Genomic DNA, 17,452 nt, shown 5'->3' on the forward strand with positions numbered 1-17,452 from the left:
GTTAAATGCTACAATACTTAAGAACAACATGATTTCCACGAATATTATTGTAAACAAAATTTTGTCACATTTGAACACCCATTCCCCTCCAAACACCCCCCCCCCCCCCCCCCCCCCCCCCCCACACACACACACACACCAAAAAAAACAAACAAAAACAAAAACAAACAAAAAACAAACACGGCCTGCCTGCACAATAGTTTCATATTGCCATTGAGAACCAATTCTATTATTTTTTAAGCCCAAAAGACACCGCTTATGACCAGTGTGACTCTGGAAGTGTTTTCTATGGTGTTAGTATTTTTACCTCTGCATGCGAGCAGATGAAATTGATCCTGGTGCTGCGATGTGATTCCTTATCAGTGCCCTTGTGACACAGAGTCCCTCCCCGGTACTGCAGCACGAGGGAGCCGTCGTCCATGGCAACAGGCTTGGACTGGACGTACCCCAGACTGAAGGACTTGTCCCCGGACTGACAGCCTCCAAAAGGCCCACCTGCAACACAGACATGAGGGATGGGGATGAGGGGGGAGGACAGCATCAAACAGTAGTCAGTCTAGCATAAGCACACAGTCAGGCTGCACTGACGACTCCTGAGAACTTGTTGACAATATAACCCAATCCTTTTGTTAGACGAGCAAGCAAGTACATTCAATGTGCAGAGATGCCAACCCTAATTGAAGCTCTGGAGTAATCAGTGGGGTCCTAAAGGCTAAAGGTTCATGTGAAAAAGAGCAATGTCAAGAGCACCCTGTCATGATGCTGGTTTTCACTTTGACATTTTCATTACGCCTACACATACATGAAGCATTGGTACACATGCACTGACACCAGTAGTATAGCCGCACACGCAAGGCCTACTATTTTGAAAAAAAGGGCAATAAAGCTCAAAATAAGCAGGAAAGAAGATTGCGCTTCCGTCTGCATGGTTAAATATGACTAAACCTATCTATCCAAAAATAAAAAAAGTGGACATCAACTTCGATGAAGTACTCGGCATGCCAACCTCATCAGTGACATACATCAAGTGACATTTAAAAAACCCACATATTTTGAATAGATTTGGTAATTATAGATCATAAATCACTAACGAAAGCATTTTATTCAAGCTGTTTGTTGGGGGCATCTTAGCGAGGCGACAAAAAACTGGTGTCAAAAACACGGCATTCATGCCGAAACACGTGGTCAAAGCTCCACACATTCATAAAATTGATCATGTGACAATATTTACTGCAGGAAAACAATGAGGTGTTTCCCTATGAAATATCGGTGTACATGCAATTAGCTTTGTGTAGAATGCTTCACATGATTGGTTTATTAACAATTTCCTCTCTCTGATATTTTATACATGTAAAAAATTCTTGAAAAAAATGTCCAAAATTGTAATTTGGGGTGGATAAGCGTAATAACGTAGTTTTAGGCTCAAAAGCATTATTATTACACCAATTGCATGATAGTTGGCATCTCTGAATGTGTGAAAACCCACTTACCAGGACAAGTTGAGCCTGCAACTGGGTTGATAGGGCGACACACGTTGATGTAGTATTTCAACTTAGAGTAGCCCTCCCTTGTGTCCCTCACCACCCAATTGGACGAGGTCTTGGCCAAGGCGGTGAGGTCATACTCGTTGCCACGTTTATCTATGGCCATGCAGTCAACAGGTTGTGGGGGACAGGCCAGAGCGGTCTCGAACTTGAAATAATACGTGTTGTCTTCTTGGCGTACGAATGTCGGATTATCGCCTGCATCTCTTCGACAGACGAAGGAAATCTTCACCTGCACTTGTTGTCCTGGAGAGAAACAATTGTATCAAAATAACAGTATATATATTCACACCGGGTACAGAATTTCAGAGCAACTTTCAGGGCCTTTTTAGGGCTCATATCTCACACTTCAAGGCAACCATTTGTACATGAAAACTTTATATTCTGCAGGAGTTTCCATTCAATTTGTTACAGATTTGGGCATTTTCACCACTGACACAAGCAGACAATTATTAAAGGGGAGATAACGCCATGGTTTTCTGACAATAAATATATAGGATACAAATGCTTTTCTTTGACTTTTTAAAAACAGAATGAACAGAATGAAGAGATGCCTAATATTTTAGCATTATTTGAAATATGGATTGGTCACCAAAATTCAAGGTTTTTTCAAGGCACACAATCCATATTCCAGATCTTTCCATGGCAGAATCTAAACTCAGGTTGTTCAAGTCTGTGTGACACGTGACATACTTTGTCATGATATCATGAAAGAAATCAGGGAACTATACAGGAAACCACTCAAAGCATTTCAGGTTAGACATTGAGTGGGTGAGCGAGCAGGTTGTGCACACTGTTATACATATTACACATTTCAAGTTCTTTCAACATTATTTTTTGTGCTAATTGAAACAATTAGTCACGGAATATTACACAAACAAATGGAGAAACTTAATTGTTTGGGTACTGGTTTAGTTTAACCACAATTCTCAGAGATAAAATAGCCGTGATCCTCAATTCAAGGTTTTTCACGTTATCTATGGGTTTTATGGTTTCAGAGGAGAGGAATGGACAATTAGTCACGGAATATTACACAAATAAATGGAGAAACCTAATTGTTTGGGTAGTGGTTTAGTTTAACCACAATTCTTAGAGATTAAATAGCCGTGAACAAATACTATGAGGGAACAATGACACGCAAACAACAGTTACAGAGTCTGACAACCAATCCATTAATCAGCCTCTTATGACCAGTATAGCTTGTGGGGATCAAGTCTAACCCGGAATCCCCACAGGATGCAGGTCAGGCGACACCTCTATGTCCTCTGTATCTACAGCAGCATCTTCCTGAGGCAAGGGAGTTAACTGACAAGTCCAGTTTCCACCCTTCCCGAACTAGGCTGGAATTATGGAGATACACTTTGGCTTGACTAACGAGTCTATGCATAGTCCAATCAAAATCGCATAACGTAAACTGACGTGTAAATTTCGATAAATTGCAGGATTTACAAAGCATGTGTACCGTCAACTTGGCATCAACAGATATTTTCCAAATCTTTTCATGTTTTTAATCAAGGTGCTCACATGATTTGATGCACTTCACGAAGTAAGATCCATTTTGTAGAATTTTCCTATTCGGAATATTCTATAAGTAATACGTTACCACTGTTATACCGAGGCTGTTGTCTCCCACAACTGCTGCTATAACGAAATCTACCACAGAGATCTCAATTACCTCATGCAGCATGTGCGTAGCCACCTAGCTGCCATGTGACACCCTTTACTCTTGTCTCTTGCGAGAGCAAGTGCTCGGGGGACGGACGGGCGGGCAGCAGCCCAGTGGTAACGTATTACTTATAGAATATTCCGAATAGGAAAATTCTACAACTTACATTAAGTAATACGTTACCACTGTTATACCGAGGCTGACTACCACAGTAGGCGGCGGGGAGCACCTACAACCCCAATCCTGACTGCTAGCTTTCCTTCCGACCAGCGGAAGTAAACACCAAGGCGGAAGCACTCGATGCACATGCACCTAGCTAGACGTTACCCTATAGGAATACCAAAGCACTGTCAAGCGCATACCGTAAGGCTCAATCGTCATTGCCAAAACGATTGGTGACTCCAAACGGCCCCACTGGATAGGTATTTCATCGCCGCAGCGGATGAGAACACTGTATCCGCGTGAGCTAAATCTTAGATCAGGTTAAACAGTCGAAAAGAGGGAAATTAATTTCATTCGGACTGTATATCCCAGAGCAAGCCTACTGAAAGTATGCATTAGGCGCGTGACCTAATTCCAGTATTTGTAAGCATGCATCACAAGGTTGGGATACACGACAGACAATTAAATACATAATTGTCAAAATACAAATAAGGACAAAGCACACAAAATGCCGCCCTCACCTGTGGTGTGAGTGCGCTGGTTTGCAGGACCCCAACTCCTGTACCCACAGCAGTAGGAACATTGGAGTCGACCCAGATTGACCACCGTGCAAGGACTGACGCCTGAGGAGTTCGGAATTGCGCTGGGCACACCCCTTAGGTGCCCGCTTGCGCCGCGATCAGCGGCCCAAGACGGTGCACACTCCCCACGTCGTCATCAGCGACCTGTTTGAGGTAATGATTGGCAAAAACCGAGTCAGAACGCCAGTAACAACCTCGTAATATTCTGCGAACAGAGATATTTGAGTGTAGGGCAAATGTTGCCGCTAGCGCCCTGATCTCGTGCGGGTTTGACCCCACTACCGGTAACCCCCGAGACCGGTACGCCAGATTGACGACAGAACGAAGCCATAACGCAATCGAGTTGCGAGTTATGTCAGCAGTGCGATTAGGGTTACACGATATGAACAGACGGTCACGCCCTTGTCTGCGTTCATTTGAAGCCTTAAGATAATACTTGAGGGCCCTAACCGGACACATCGATCTGTCCTCAGTATCAGCAGGATGTAAGATTTCCTTGAGTGATCTTACAGTGAATTCTCTCTCCGTTTGGCCCAAGTCAAAGGAGAGGAGAAATTGCTGTTTACCAAGTCACATGCCAGAACGAAGCACTACTCAAGGGTTCATACGGAGCTTCCATAAGTGATTTCAACACTAAGGAAAGATCCCAGGCCGGTGCCCGAAGGCAGCCTTTCTGAAGATCTTGCTGTTTGAAACCCTTGATAATACCCCGAATCACTGGCTCTTATGAGAGACCATAGCAACGTCCCCTACCGTAGCAACGGAAGAGACATAGTTGGCAATGGAACGTGAGATCGAGTAGCGAGTGACTGTGGGTTCCCCCCAGTTTGTTCACATAGGACACTACCGTCGTGTTGTCGGTCGCCAGCATGAGCAAGGCGTCGACGAGACGATGCTTCCAGTGATTGACTGCGTTTATCACTGCCTTGAACTCGAGACAATTGATGTGAAGACCTAGTTCGTCTACGCACCCCAGCCCACTAGAGAGGCGTCTGTATACAGGTTCAACGTGGCCCGGTAGGGCCGCATACAGACTCCTGATAAGACATTGTAAGGGACCGTCCACCACGCCAGATGCGGGCAGAGCCGATCTACGAGGGCGACGGTCGCACTGTTCTCCTGTGCTAACAACTGGATTGTAAACCGTTGCAGCGGGCGGAGTTGGAGACGACCCCAATCGGTGCAGTCCAGGGCGGACACAAGTAGCCCTAACAGCTGTTCCCAAAAGTGAACAGTCTGAGGCACCGCTAAGACTTTGGCAATCATCGCCTGAATCTTGTGCCACCGGTCTGGGGGGACAAAGAGGTGATGGGTCACCATGTCGAACCGACCTCCGAAGAACTTCAAGTTCTGTGAGGGGGTTAACTCGCTCTTGGGGAGATTGACAATCCACCCCAATTGCTCCAAGCGCCAAAGTGCAAAATCGAGCTGACGAGACAGCACGTCCGTCATTCAATTTGCAACTAGCGAGTCGTCCAGGTACGCGAAGTACCGGACACCCCTCCTGTGGAGGAACCCCACTATGGGGGTGGTGAACCGGGTGAACAGCCAGGGAGCGGACGTGTGAATCATTCTGAGTTCGGCACTGTCCTACTTGGGAACGAGAAATATCCTGGAGTAAAACCCCGGTGTTATTTCTGGTAGAGCTAACTCCCGTACAGCCCCTTCTCCACCAACCTGCCGATGGCATCGGCGAGGATGGGAAGATCGGTTTCCGAATCGAAACCTGCCAACAGGGCAACGGTGAGCGGCGGATTCGCTTTGAGATCAAGCCGATAGCCGTACCGAATCGTGTTAACCACCCACGGGTCGTCAAACACTTGTTCCCAATTCTCCCAGTAAGTCTGGAGTCTGGCTCCCACTGGGGAAGGAGAGGGGGCCCTGACAGGCTGCGGCAGGCGCAACTGTCCAGGGCCAAGTGACTCGGGTTCGCCTAAGGGCCAACCGAAGTTGGCGCTGTCGGCATACGAACCCCTCCAATGAGAGTCACCTGGAGGGGCCCTTGCCGTCCTTAGACGACTTGGGCTTCCCCCAGTTCCCCGTCTTCCCGCAAAAGGGCAGCTGATTGCCCATACCGGAGCCCTCAGGGCGGGGCTTTTTCCCAGAGGAAGAAGAACCCGACCCCTTAGGCCTGCCGGATGCAGCATTCAGCTTCGGAGCAGCACCCAGGCCTATGCAAGGACCTCACAAGATCCAGTGTGTGCCGAGAGGCCTCGGCAGACACAGCGGCCTGTTGTTCCTTCAGAACCCCAGGGATCTTGTTATTAAACAGGGTCCGAGCAGACCAAGGCTGCGAAAGGAGCACCTCCTGATTGGCATCGTCCAACCCTGAAGCAACCAGATATGACTGGTGCCGAAGAAAATGGCACGTGCCGGAAATAAAGGCCGAAGCCCCGGCAACGTACTCCAGGGAAGCATTTAAACCGAGCAAGCAGTTATAAATGTGCTGGTCTCGGTCCGTAGGAGAACCTTCGACCAGACTGGCCGCTGCAGCCAGGTATGTGTCTCCGTGAGACATTGCCAGCATGGAGTGTGGAGCGAGGGTGTCCAGCTGTTGCAAGGTACCTTGTGGTACCGTGGCAACCGGTGGGGCACAGACCCCCAAACGCTCCACATGGGCTACCGCGGGAGGACCAGCCTCGGGAAAGGCAAGGTCATGTACCGGGAAAGACCCTTTTCTCCACGACGGTGGAGGTAAGGGGAGACCCCGACCAGAGGCAGCCGCGAAGGCCTTCTCCAAAGAAGGCTTAATCCCGTGCAGCAAGGTTGATGCCGGGAAAGCCTTGTCGGACGTCTCGTTGTACACCTCGGAGGAACCCACGGAACAGTGGATTCCCCGCGGTATCGGCAGGGGCTTTGGCATGTCCTCGAAGAGGTCATAAACCATGGCCACGCGGTTCTTAACCGATAGCGGAAGCAAGGGTTCGGGGGAAGGACCGGCAACCACGGCAGCTGCCGCCGTACCGGCGGACCCCGCGTCCGAACCCGCGTCCACCAAAGAGGCTGGGGACGGAACAGCCAGCGGCCTATCTTGCGATAAGGCCGCCAGCTTGGAGTCCACAAGTTTCGACAACAATGCGGCGACGGAATCCCCAGACAGCCCGAGGGCCGCAAAGGGATCCGCCGCAGCCGAGGAGGTGGTACCCGCACGGGGACCCTGACCGGACGAACCGGCCACCACAGGGGTGGAGACGGACTGTACGAACAGCCGGTAACGCTCAAACTCCGCAGGCCCCAGACCTTCGCACAGGGTGCACCGGGTGTCCCCGCACGGAACCCTGCACCGCGGGCAACGATCGTGGGGATCCCGGGACGACAAAAAATTTCGGCACACCCCACAACTCCGAGGAGCAGGGGTAGAGGGGGTGGAGACTGGGGACATATCCATGTCAGACATTGTTTGTATGCTATAAACAAAGAACAAAACATGGTTACAACGCACGCACCACAATGATTCACAAACGAGCATTTTCACAAGAAAATAAACGAGCAATGTGAACATATAACATACACATATAACTTTTATTAAAGAAATAAGTTATGTTAACCCCCAAAACATACAAGAACAGGGGAAACGTAAAACACAACGTGCATACGCGAACCCCGCAAGTATATAGAAAAAAGGGCGGGAAAATTATAACCAAGCGTAGCTACCGCAACGCCCCATAAAAGCACAGTTTATTAGAGAATAAACTATAATAAATATCACCAAATATTCAAGGAACGCTTCAGCAGTAGGTATACACGTCTTGCTACGCAGACGAAGGAGACAAGAGTGAAGGGTGTCACATGGCAGCTAGGTGGCTACGCACGTGCTGCATGAGGTAATTGAGATCTCTGTGGTAGATTTCGTTATAGCAGCAGTTGTGGGAGACAACAGCCTCGGTATAACAGTGGTAACGTATTACTTAATGTAATTGATAGGCATTACTTAGCAGTTTCCAAAGTTAAGTAGAGATAACTTATATTTTGGTTGGTTGGTTTGTTGTTTAACGTCCCACTCAGCAATATTCCAGCTATATGACGGCGGTCTGTAAATAATCAAGTCTGGACCAGACAATCCTGTGATTAATATCATGAGCATCGATCCACGCAATTGGGATCGATGACATGCATCAACCAAGTCAGCGAGCCTGACCACCCGATCCCGTTAGTCGCCTTTTACGACAAGCATAGTCACCTTTTACGGCAAGCATGGGTTGTTGAAGACCTATTCTACCCCGGAATCTTCACGGGTCAGATAACTTATAGATAACAACTTCTTTATTTACTTTAAATGCGATGTTTCGGTATATATCGTTATACCGTTGGCAGCCTTGCCTTGGCCTTGACAGAAAATAAAAAAGTTATCAATAAATTATCTCTACTTAGAAGGGACATAACTCGTAATAGCCACTGGTGGCCCTTCGATCGAGCCTAGAAATTACAACCTAGTTCTGCACGGGTGGAACTGAACATTTCAGTCAGTTAATTCCCTCGTCTCAGGAAGATGTTACAGTAGTACCAACCATTACTGAGCCTCCTCCCATCATAAGTCAGCATCAACTGTCCATCATCTGAGAAGTCCAGTGAGCCGCTGGACATGGCCAGGGCTGGCTTCCTGGTGGTCTGGTCCTCGCACACCGAGGCCTTCACGTTGTCTGGCGTGAGGAGGTCGCAGGATGACACGTTGCCACAGATGTTCAACTGAAAACACAAATGGAAATCATAAAAACTAATCTGAATTCAGGTTTCCAATCTTCAAAATACTTCAATATATCTGGGGAGTTTTAGTGGACATTTTCCAAAGTAACAATACAACTATAATCATGATAATAATGAACAAAGACATGGAATTTGTAAAAAAAATAAACTTAATGTATTCATTTATCATTTTTAAAATTTATTTTTAGCGTCCATTTTCCAACACACTTCAATAAATAACAAAATACTGAACAGAAATAAAAGAAAGGGTGGAATTGGCAATGGAAGTGACCCTAAGATTTTATCCTAACAATACGGAATGGTCCTCTAATAGCGACTTATATCTCATATATGAAGTGTTGCCTAACTTTCCGATGTAAATTTTAATATGTCAAGATAAGTTGTTGATTCCCAAATGACTTGTTAAAAAAATTGGAATCAATGCTACCATATATATGTTACTGACCAAGAAAGTCCTCTTGTCAAATGCGGTGACTTTATAAAAGCCATCTCCCTTCTTCATGAGAGGCTTCAGGTTGTAGATGAAATTGGAATTTGGATCCTTGATGCTGCAGGTGCTGGTGTTGGTCTCGACGTCATCAATGGGGCACGCTGCCTCCGTTCTCCAGATGGTGCTGTACTCACAAGGGCCGGACTTGATGAACGGGAGCGGGGCTCCTGTCTGGGAACAGAACACAACAGCTGATTGTGAGTGTTGTCAACAACACGTCTAGGTGGGGGTGTATGTTTGAGGTTGTCTGTTGGAATTAATTAAGCCATTTAAGTATTTCTAACAAAGGTATTTTTCAAATCAAAATGATTTAATTAAACTGTCCATTGAACAAAGAAGGGGGTTAGTGTCCAATCTGTTGCACTAGACGTTCATCAAACTTGTACTTTACTATAGAGGAATAAACATGAAACCGGGGAATCACTCAGTTTCAATGGAAACTTTTTCGTAACAGCTACACAATAAATCGCAAAGAACAATGAAGAACGAAGCGCGGTTTATTTCACGACAAGACCTTGTTCTGTAATAACGTCATTTCTGGAGATTCGAACAAGTACTTGCAACTTGATGACGTTGTAAATTGGACGAGGTTATTTTTGAGAGAGAAGTGTCTGTAGTGAGTTGTTCCCCATATATGTAGCTAGACAGCGCAGATGAATGCAATGGCCGAATAATTGCACCCAAATGTGGGAGAGATATGACAACTGGTATTGGCAGAAAAGGTACAGATAATCCACGTTAAACTTATGAGAATATGCGGGAAATACCAAATGTAACCCCCCTGTTCATGAATTGGATTTGACCGACTTTGCCGCGGTCGGATTCTATTGTGTGAGTCATCATTATTTAAATACTGGTAAATATATTTAAAGTGAGTACCTTTTACTAACATCCTTAAAGAGGCTGTAAATAATGTTAATATCTCATATAAGAAATCTATATAGATATGCTCAGCACCCAAGGGGCTGGCCATCCAATCCCCAAAGCAATCAGGTACTGAGGACAGGGAGTATATGCATGCCCCACCAGGGGAAACATTTCAGCATCGGAGCCGGTGTAAGAGCTGCCTTCATCAACATCAGTACGTACCACCTTGCCCTTGGCACAGCTGAAGTGTATGACTGTGGTCATTGTTGTGTTGTGCCCGGCTTGGTCCACACACTGGTCTCCGCCTGTGTACCTCAGCATCAGCTGACCTGGGTGGTCTCCATCCGATGTGGGACCCACTCGTGCCTCGCCCAGGCTGCTGTGCACGACAGTTTCCTGTAGCAACCATGACCACAAATATGCTTCACATCATCCATACAAAGTAAATTGCACGATGCAAGTTTTACCAAATAATGAGCTCAAGAGGCAAAACAATGTTATGATTTTAGTTTCAAGGATTTGCAATATAGGGTTATTATTATTACTACCATTAATTTCAAAATCATTAGAATAATTACAATTCCCAAAAGATATAGGAATAGACTAGTCTTTTATATCAAGGTATGGTAGCCAAAAAGCTTAATACATTCTAGAAAGTGTTAAAACAACCCTTATATTAAATATAATTTCCATTTTACAAACTTGTTTCCTACCTTGCCATCCTTGACTTTGGTCTCACAAGCCGCAGCAAATGCTCCGCACGACTGACCACTATCCACATGCACGGGGTTGACCGGCCTGCACACGTTGATGTAGAATCTGCGTGAAGTATCAGTGTTATCCCCAACCACCATCCAGTTGTCTTTGGTCTCCGACATTGACAATCTGCAAGTATGGTACAGTGTTGGAGTGTTACAGAATTGTTTTGTTCTTAAGCTTTTAATTGAAAATAAAATAAGGTCTTGAAAAATAAGATGCAAACACGCCTCACCTGGACAAGTCATACTGTTTATTGTTGACCTTGTCCTCGTACACACACTCGATCGGCTGGGCTGGACAAGCGTAGGCTGTGTACCACTTGAAGGTGTATGTGTAGTTGGCCTCGCTGACAAACTCTGGGCTGCCCTCACCCTTGGTGGAGTCACACAGGAAGGCAATCTCAGTCTGTCTGGGGGTATGGCCAGCGTTGTTGTAGCTGTCGCCGTTACTGTAGGTGAGGTTGATCATGCCGTCGAAGTATGTGATGTCACCGTTGGGCTCCCCAGTCTTGTGGTAGATGCTGTGTCAAGGAGGGATAGATTGATAGCAAAGCAGTCTTTTAGTTAAGAGACAACATATACATGGAGTCCAACTTCTGTATTTCTGTGATGCAAAACATTTCAAGGCAACTACTTCTTGTCCCTGCACGAGGACCGCCTCAATGGTTGAGTGGATGCAGTAACTGCTTCGGGGCTTCGATCCCTGGTCACATCATGCCAAAATCGTCAAAAGATGCTACTTGTTATTACCCCGTATGTTACATGGAACTCGGCATTAGGAGATAAAACAAGGACTAGTACAAGCACACATGCACACCAGGGGTCCGGAAACCGTCATATGCGCCGGACATGTCCGATTGGGAATCTCAAATGTCTGTTTTAAAATATTGCTTACCGGACATTTTAAAAAGTATTGTCCGGACATTCTTAAATTTTGACCGGACATGATCAACAGTTAGGACTGAGCAGTTTCTGTCTACAGTTGCAACACAATGAAGATTAACTACACTGACAAGCTTTGTTTGTTTTGATTGCTGTAAATACATCGTACCTACATGATAGTCCTATCGGTCAATCACTGTAATAGGCAATAAACTGAGTTGACACTGATTAATCGAGGATTAATTACTGAGAACATCTTGTTAATTTGAGTGAAAGGTGTTTACAACTGTACATTAATACCTTGCATCATCGATGTACCTCATTATCCTCACAATGCTACGATACGTAACCTCAGACAAGAAGCGAAAGCGTGATGACAGCCAGTCGACCGATGCAGATCAGTCGAGCGGATCTGCCAAACCCTCAAAGTCTGGACGATCATTTTGTAAGTCGTGGCTAACGACTTTCACTTGGTTGACATACAATGAGGATTTGCAGATTTTATTGTTTTCAGTAGCTAGTCGTATATTGAATCTTGATTGACCGCCATTTTGCTTTCTCGGACGATCGATATCCAATTTTTTTATGGTCAATAATTAAGTACAGATGAAAAAAGTATTCAAATAACTATTGCTATCAACGATATTTTAGTATTTGTGATTAAATTATCTGTCTTGTTTTAAAAAAAATCTTTAGTTTAAAAAAAACCTTTTCCCGTGAGGTCACGTGATAACCAAATATGGGATAATAGTCTCGATCCAAATGTTACAACGCTTACACTTGAGCAGACTGATGAATATTAATTAGACCGTTCACTACGTTAACAGATCGTTATTATAACAGAAACAAACGTATGTTTTCCATGAAAATCTAAAATGATATTATTTGTTATTAATTGTCCGGTGAATTAAACAATTTAAATTGAAACAATTCATAATTCATTATATTATGAATACGTAAACTTGTAATGTGTGTGAAAAGTCTAAAATACTAAAATACGCTATTTGAAGGGGGCGTGGCCTAAATGCAAATGTCCGATTGGGATTTTAAATTTTCCGGACCCCTGATGCACACACACTTGCATCATGATGCATGCAGGTCACTATACAAGTGAGTGAGTGAGTATGGTTTTACGCCGCTTTTATCAATATTCCAGCAATATCACTGCGGGGGACACCAGAAATGGGCTTCACACATTGTACACATGTTGGGACACATCTTCTCTCTCTTAAATTTCTAGGTTGGGGGGGGGAGTCGCATCAATATTCATTGACACACGTCTTCATCGACAGGCTACTGCTGCACATTAAGAGAATTACGTGAACACCAAATATTGTATCCCTTTTTTCCACAATATTAGCAATCCTTGAAGATCAGGGGTTGAATAGGTCTTCATCAACCTATGCTTTCCGCACCGTGCAACTACGCTTGTCGTAAGAGGCAACTAATGGGATCGGATGGTCAGGCTCGCTGACTATATGGATGCATGTCATCATATCCCAATCGCGTGGATTGATGTCCATGATGTTAATCACTGGATTGTCTGGTCCAGATTTGATTACTTACAGACCGCCGTCATATAGCGGGAATATTGCTGACAATAACCAAACAAACAAAACAAACAAAATTAGCACACAAACAGTGTTCTATCATAAGACCAGACTCATTTAATTCCTTGTTTGACGGATCCACCTGCCACTTTGTCACAATCTTTCAACAAGAAAACATTCTGTAACAGGAAACTATCATGTCTAGTAACCTGTTGTCATAATCTACAGTTACATTGACCTTTTAACTGTGGTAATTACCTCTCCCTCCAGCGAAAGGATAGAAATTTTCCCCACCTAAAATATGAACCCCAAACTGCTGCATTTTATTTAAAAGAGATCCTTATTTCCATTTATTCCCTCACCTGCCTTCAGTAAGTACTCAGATAGGTCAGGCCTTAGAAGCATATTTTATCCTGAAGAGCTGAACATATTCTCCTTGCCTCCATGATCTTGTCAAAAAGTGGTTTGTTCCTTTGTAGCTCAATGCACACAAACCAATATTCCAGCTATATGAGGCGGCATGTAAACAATACATGAGTCTTAACCAGATAAACCAGTGATTGACATGAGCAACACCCACGTCAGTTGAACCAATCGATCAACACATAATCAACAAAGTCACCTGACCACCTCATCCATTAAAGTTTCCTCCCACGACCAGCAGAGGTAGCTTGGGAGCAGTTCTAACCCAGCGTTCCCAGGGGGGTGGGGGGAGGGATGGAGATTAACAGTCAGAGATTGTCCTGCAATATAATTTAATCTGGGAGGCCATTTGTCAAAATAAGCAAAGATAAACTCCAGTAAGTGTGATGACACACAATCAACCATGTCACACACAATCAACCATGTCACACACAATCAACCATGTCACACAATCAACCACGTCACACACAATCAACCACATTACACAATCAACCATGTCATACACAACCACATCACACACACAATCAACCATGTCACACACAATCAACCACGTCACACACAATCAACCATGTCACACAATCAACCATGTCACAAAAATCAACCATGTCACACACAATCAACCATGTCACATACAATCAACCATGTCACACACAATCAACCAAGTCACACAATCAACCATGTCACACACAATCAACCAGGTCACACAAAATCAACCAGGTCACACACACAACCACGTCACACACAATCAACTACGTCACACACAGTCAAGCATGTCACACACAATCAAGCACATCACACAATCAACCACATCACACACAACCACATGGCACACAATCAACCAGGTCACACACAACCACATCGCACACAATCAACCATGCCACACACTGCAACAACCCAATCCTTTGAAAAACTCTGGCTCTCATGAAAAACATGGATTCGTTGGAACTCATTCTGACCAGGAATCTCCATCGAGATGCAACAATGACAAAAGACCATGCTATCTAGGAGACTGAAGTACAAGTACCTTTTATCAGCTTTTTTGACTTGACACACGGCCGTGTTGGTGTGTCCTGTGTCACATTTGGAGCCAGTGACGGCGCCGCACACATTCAGGAAGAAGTCATACATGTTGCTGCTCTCGGAGACCTTGTAGTACTTCCCGTCTGGCTTCTTGAGACGGGACAGGTCAAAACTGTAACCTAGCAACAGTAGAACATCACATCTGCAATTCGGACTTATCTCAGCAAATACCGACAAATCCACCAAACAAAATATCTTTTAATTTACCCTCCTATCAAAATTCACAACATAATCTGTCCTGGTTATTGCAAAAAGACTTTTAACAAACTTATATTCAGAGTGAGTGCGCGTTGTTTAACGCCACAGCAACACTCCATGCCACTGACGCACAATGGCTGGCAATCAGCCAAAGAACCTTGTTTAACGCTGCTTTGAACAGTATTTCAGTCACATGACAGCGTGTGAGCGTCACATGTCAGGAAAGCTCAAAGTAATGCAGGTCCGTTTTCACTTGGGTGAAACCCATGGCTGACAAACCAAAGATCACAATCTAGGACTTAACCCATGATCCAGGCATGTCAAAGGTATGCAACTCTGCATGGCAAATTGTGGAGCCTTAGACAACGGGGCTGCCTGTGCACCCTTGTCAATACAGAGTTCTTCAAGATCTCTTTAAGTCAATGAAATCCTACCTGCATCATCGTCAAAGACTTTACAGTTGGATCCTTTCTTCTTTGACAATACACAAGCTGCAGCAGTGTGCCATTCAAACTCATACATGCACTTGTCATCTGTCTCCTGGATGAGAACCGGACCACTCTCCAAGTCTCCTGATGGACAAACCCAAGGCATTACTATGTTATCCCAAAACACCCCACAAGTCAAGGAAAAAAAATGATTCAGCAAATCAGTGATCTTGGGTATTCGCAAAACTTGACATAACAAGATGACGAAGATGTTTAAATGTACGAGACAACAAGAGACAATGATTGAGCTGGCTGAAATAATACTTGAGGTGAAAGGAGAGTTGAGATAACCCACCCCACAATCAACCACGTCACACACAATCAACCACGTCACACACAATCAACCACGTCACACACTGCAACAACCAAAAAAACTCTGGCTCCGTATATCTCACTTGATGTTCACCCCCTACCCCCCTATATCTCACCTGGTGTTAACCCTCCATCCCCCCTATCTCACCTGGTGTTCAACCCTAAACCCCCTATATCTCACATGGTGTTCAACCCCACCCGTTTATCTCACACGTGGTGTGTAACCCCAACCTCCAATATCTCACCTGGTGTTCAACCCCCACTCCTCTTATATTATCTTACATGGTGTGCAACCCCAAACCCCTTATACCTGACCTGGTGTTCAACCCCGAACCCCCTATATCTCACCTGATGTGCAGCCCCTTCCCCCTATATCTCACCTGATGTTCACCCCCTACCCCCTATATCTCACCTGATGTTCACCCCCCATACCCCCTATATCTCACCTGATGTTCACCCCCCATACCCCCTATATCTCACCTGATGTTCACCCCCTATATCTCACCTGATGTTGACCCCCTACCCCCTTTATCTCAACTGATGTTCACCCCTACCCCCTATATCTCACCTGATGTGCACCCCCTTCCCCCTATATCTCACCTGATGTTCACCCCTACCCCCTTTATCTCACCTGATGTTCACCCCCTCCCCCCTATATCTCACCTGATGTTCATCCTCTTCCCCCTATATCTCACCTGATGTTCACCCCCTACCCCCTATATCTCACCTGATGTTCACCCCCTACCCCCTATATCTCACCTGATGTTCACCCCCTACCCCCTATTTCTCACCTGATGTTCACCCCTACATCTCACCTGATGTTCACCCCTACATCTCACCTGATGTTCACCCCCTACATCTCACCTGATGTTCACCCCCTACCCCCTATATCTCACCTGATGTTCACCCCCTACCCCCTATATCTCACCTGATGTTCACCCCTACCCCCTATATCTCACCTGATGTTCACCCCTACCCCCTTTATCTCACCTGATGTTCACCCCTACCCCCTTTATCTCACCTGATGTTCACCCCTACCCCCTATATCTCACCTGATGTTCACCCCTACATCTCACCTGATGTTGACCCCCTACCCCCTTTATCTCACCTGATGTTGACCCCCTACCCCCTTTATCTCACCTGATGTTCACCCCTACCCCCTTTATCTCACCTGATGTTCACCCCTACCCCCTATATCTCACCTGATGTTCACCCCCCTACCCCCTATATCTCACCTGATGTTGACCCCCTACCCCCTTTATCTCACCTGATGTTCACCCCTACCCTCTTTATCTCACCTGATGTTCACCCCCTACATCTCACCTGATGTTCACCCCCTATATCTCACCTGATGTTCACCCCCTTCCCCCTATATCTCACCTGATGTTCACCCCCTACCCCCTTTATCTCACCTGGTTTACATATGAAGGTTATTCTGGAGGAGGTGGTCTTGCCCGGCTGGCAGCTGTCCCCCCCTGTGTAGGTTATCTGGAGTGTCTTAGATGAGGGATCATATTTTGGAGCCTGTGCGAATCGGCCAAGCTTCTTGGTATTACCTTTAGCATCTGCAACAAGACCCCTCATGCAACAACTGAACATGAAGCAGAAGCAGATACACATAACTGTTCAATAATAACCAGTTGTAGCTGTGCAGTTGCTACCTCCTTCATCAAACATTGAACCTATACAGAAAAACAACGTAGTCAATCAAAGTAATTTCTGATAAACAATGTTGTTCTTGATTCAG

General features: G+C 45.4%; 1 protein-coding gene across 2 annotated transcripts in view; it reads right to left on the reverse strand.

Annotated features, from left to right (window-relative positions):
* LOC124112441 (cation-independent mannose-6-phosphate receptor-like) overlaps positions 1–17,452 on the reverse strand; it is a 77,530-nt gene that overhangs the window by 45,618 nt on the left and 14,460 nt on the right. For both annotated transcript variants that reach the window (XM_048384018.1, XM_048384019.1), the window contains exons 10-19: positions 17,118–17,270; positions 15,340–15,477; positions 14,652–14,826; positions 11,006–11,293; positions 10,728–10,899; positions 10,237–10,410; positions 9,103–9,318; positions 8,462–8,639; positions 1,491–1,790; positions 308–495 (exon numbers count right to left, since the gene is read on the reverse strand). In XM_048384018.1, the coding sequence (XP_048239975.1) occupies positions 308–495; positions 1,491–1,790; positions 8,462–8,639; positions 9,103–9,318; positions 10,237–10,410; positions 10,728–10,899; positions 11,006–11,293; positions 14,652–14,826; positions 15,340–15,477; positions 17,118–17,270 (1,982 nt within the window). The remainder of the gene's footprint in view (positions 1–307; positions 496–1,490; positions 1,791–8,461; positions 8,640–9,102; positions 9,319–10,236; positions 10,411–10,727; positions 10,900–11,005; positions 11,294–14,651; positions 14,827–15,339; positions 15,478–17,117; positions 17,271–17,452) is intronic.

The sequence above is a fragment of the Haliotis rufescens genome, unplaced genomic scaffold (assembly GCF_023055435.1).
Source record: "Haliotis rufescens isolate VD_foot unplaced genomic scaffold, xgHalRufe1.0.p SCAF_5, whole genome shotgun sequence".
NCBI classification, from domain to species: domain Eukaryota; kingdom Metazoa; phylum Mollusca; class Gastropoda; order Lepetellida; family Haliotidae; genus Haliotis; species Haliotis rufescens.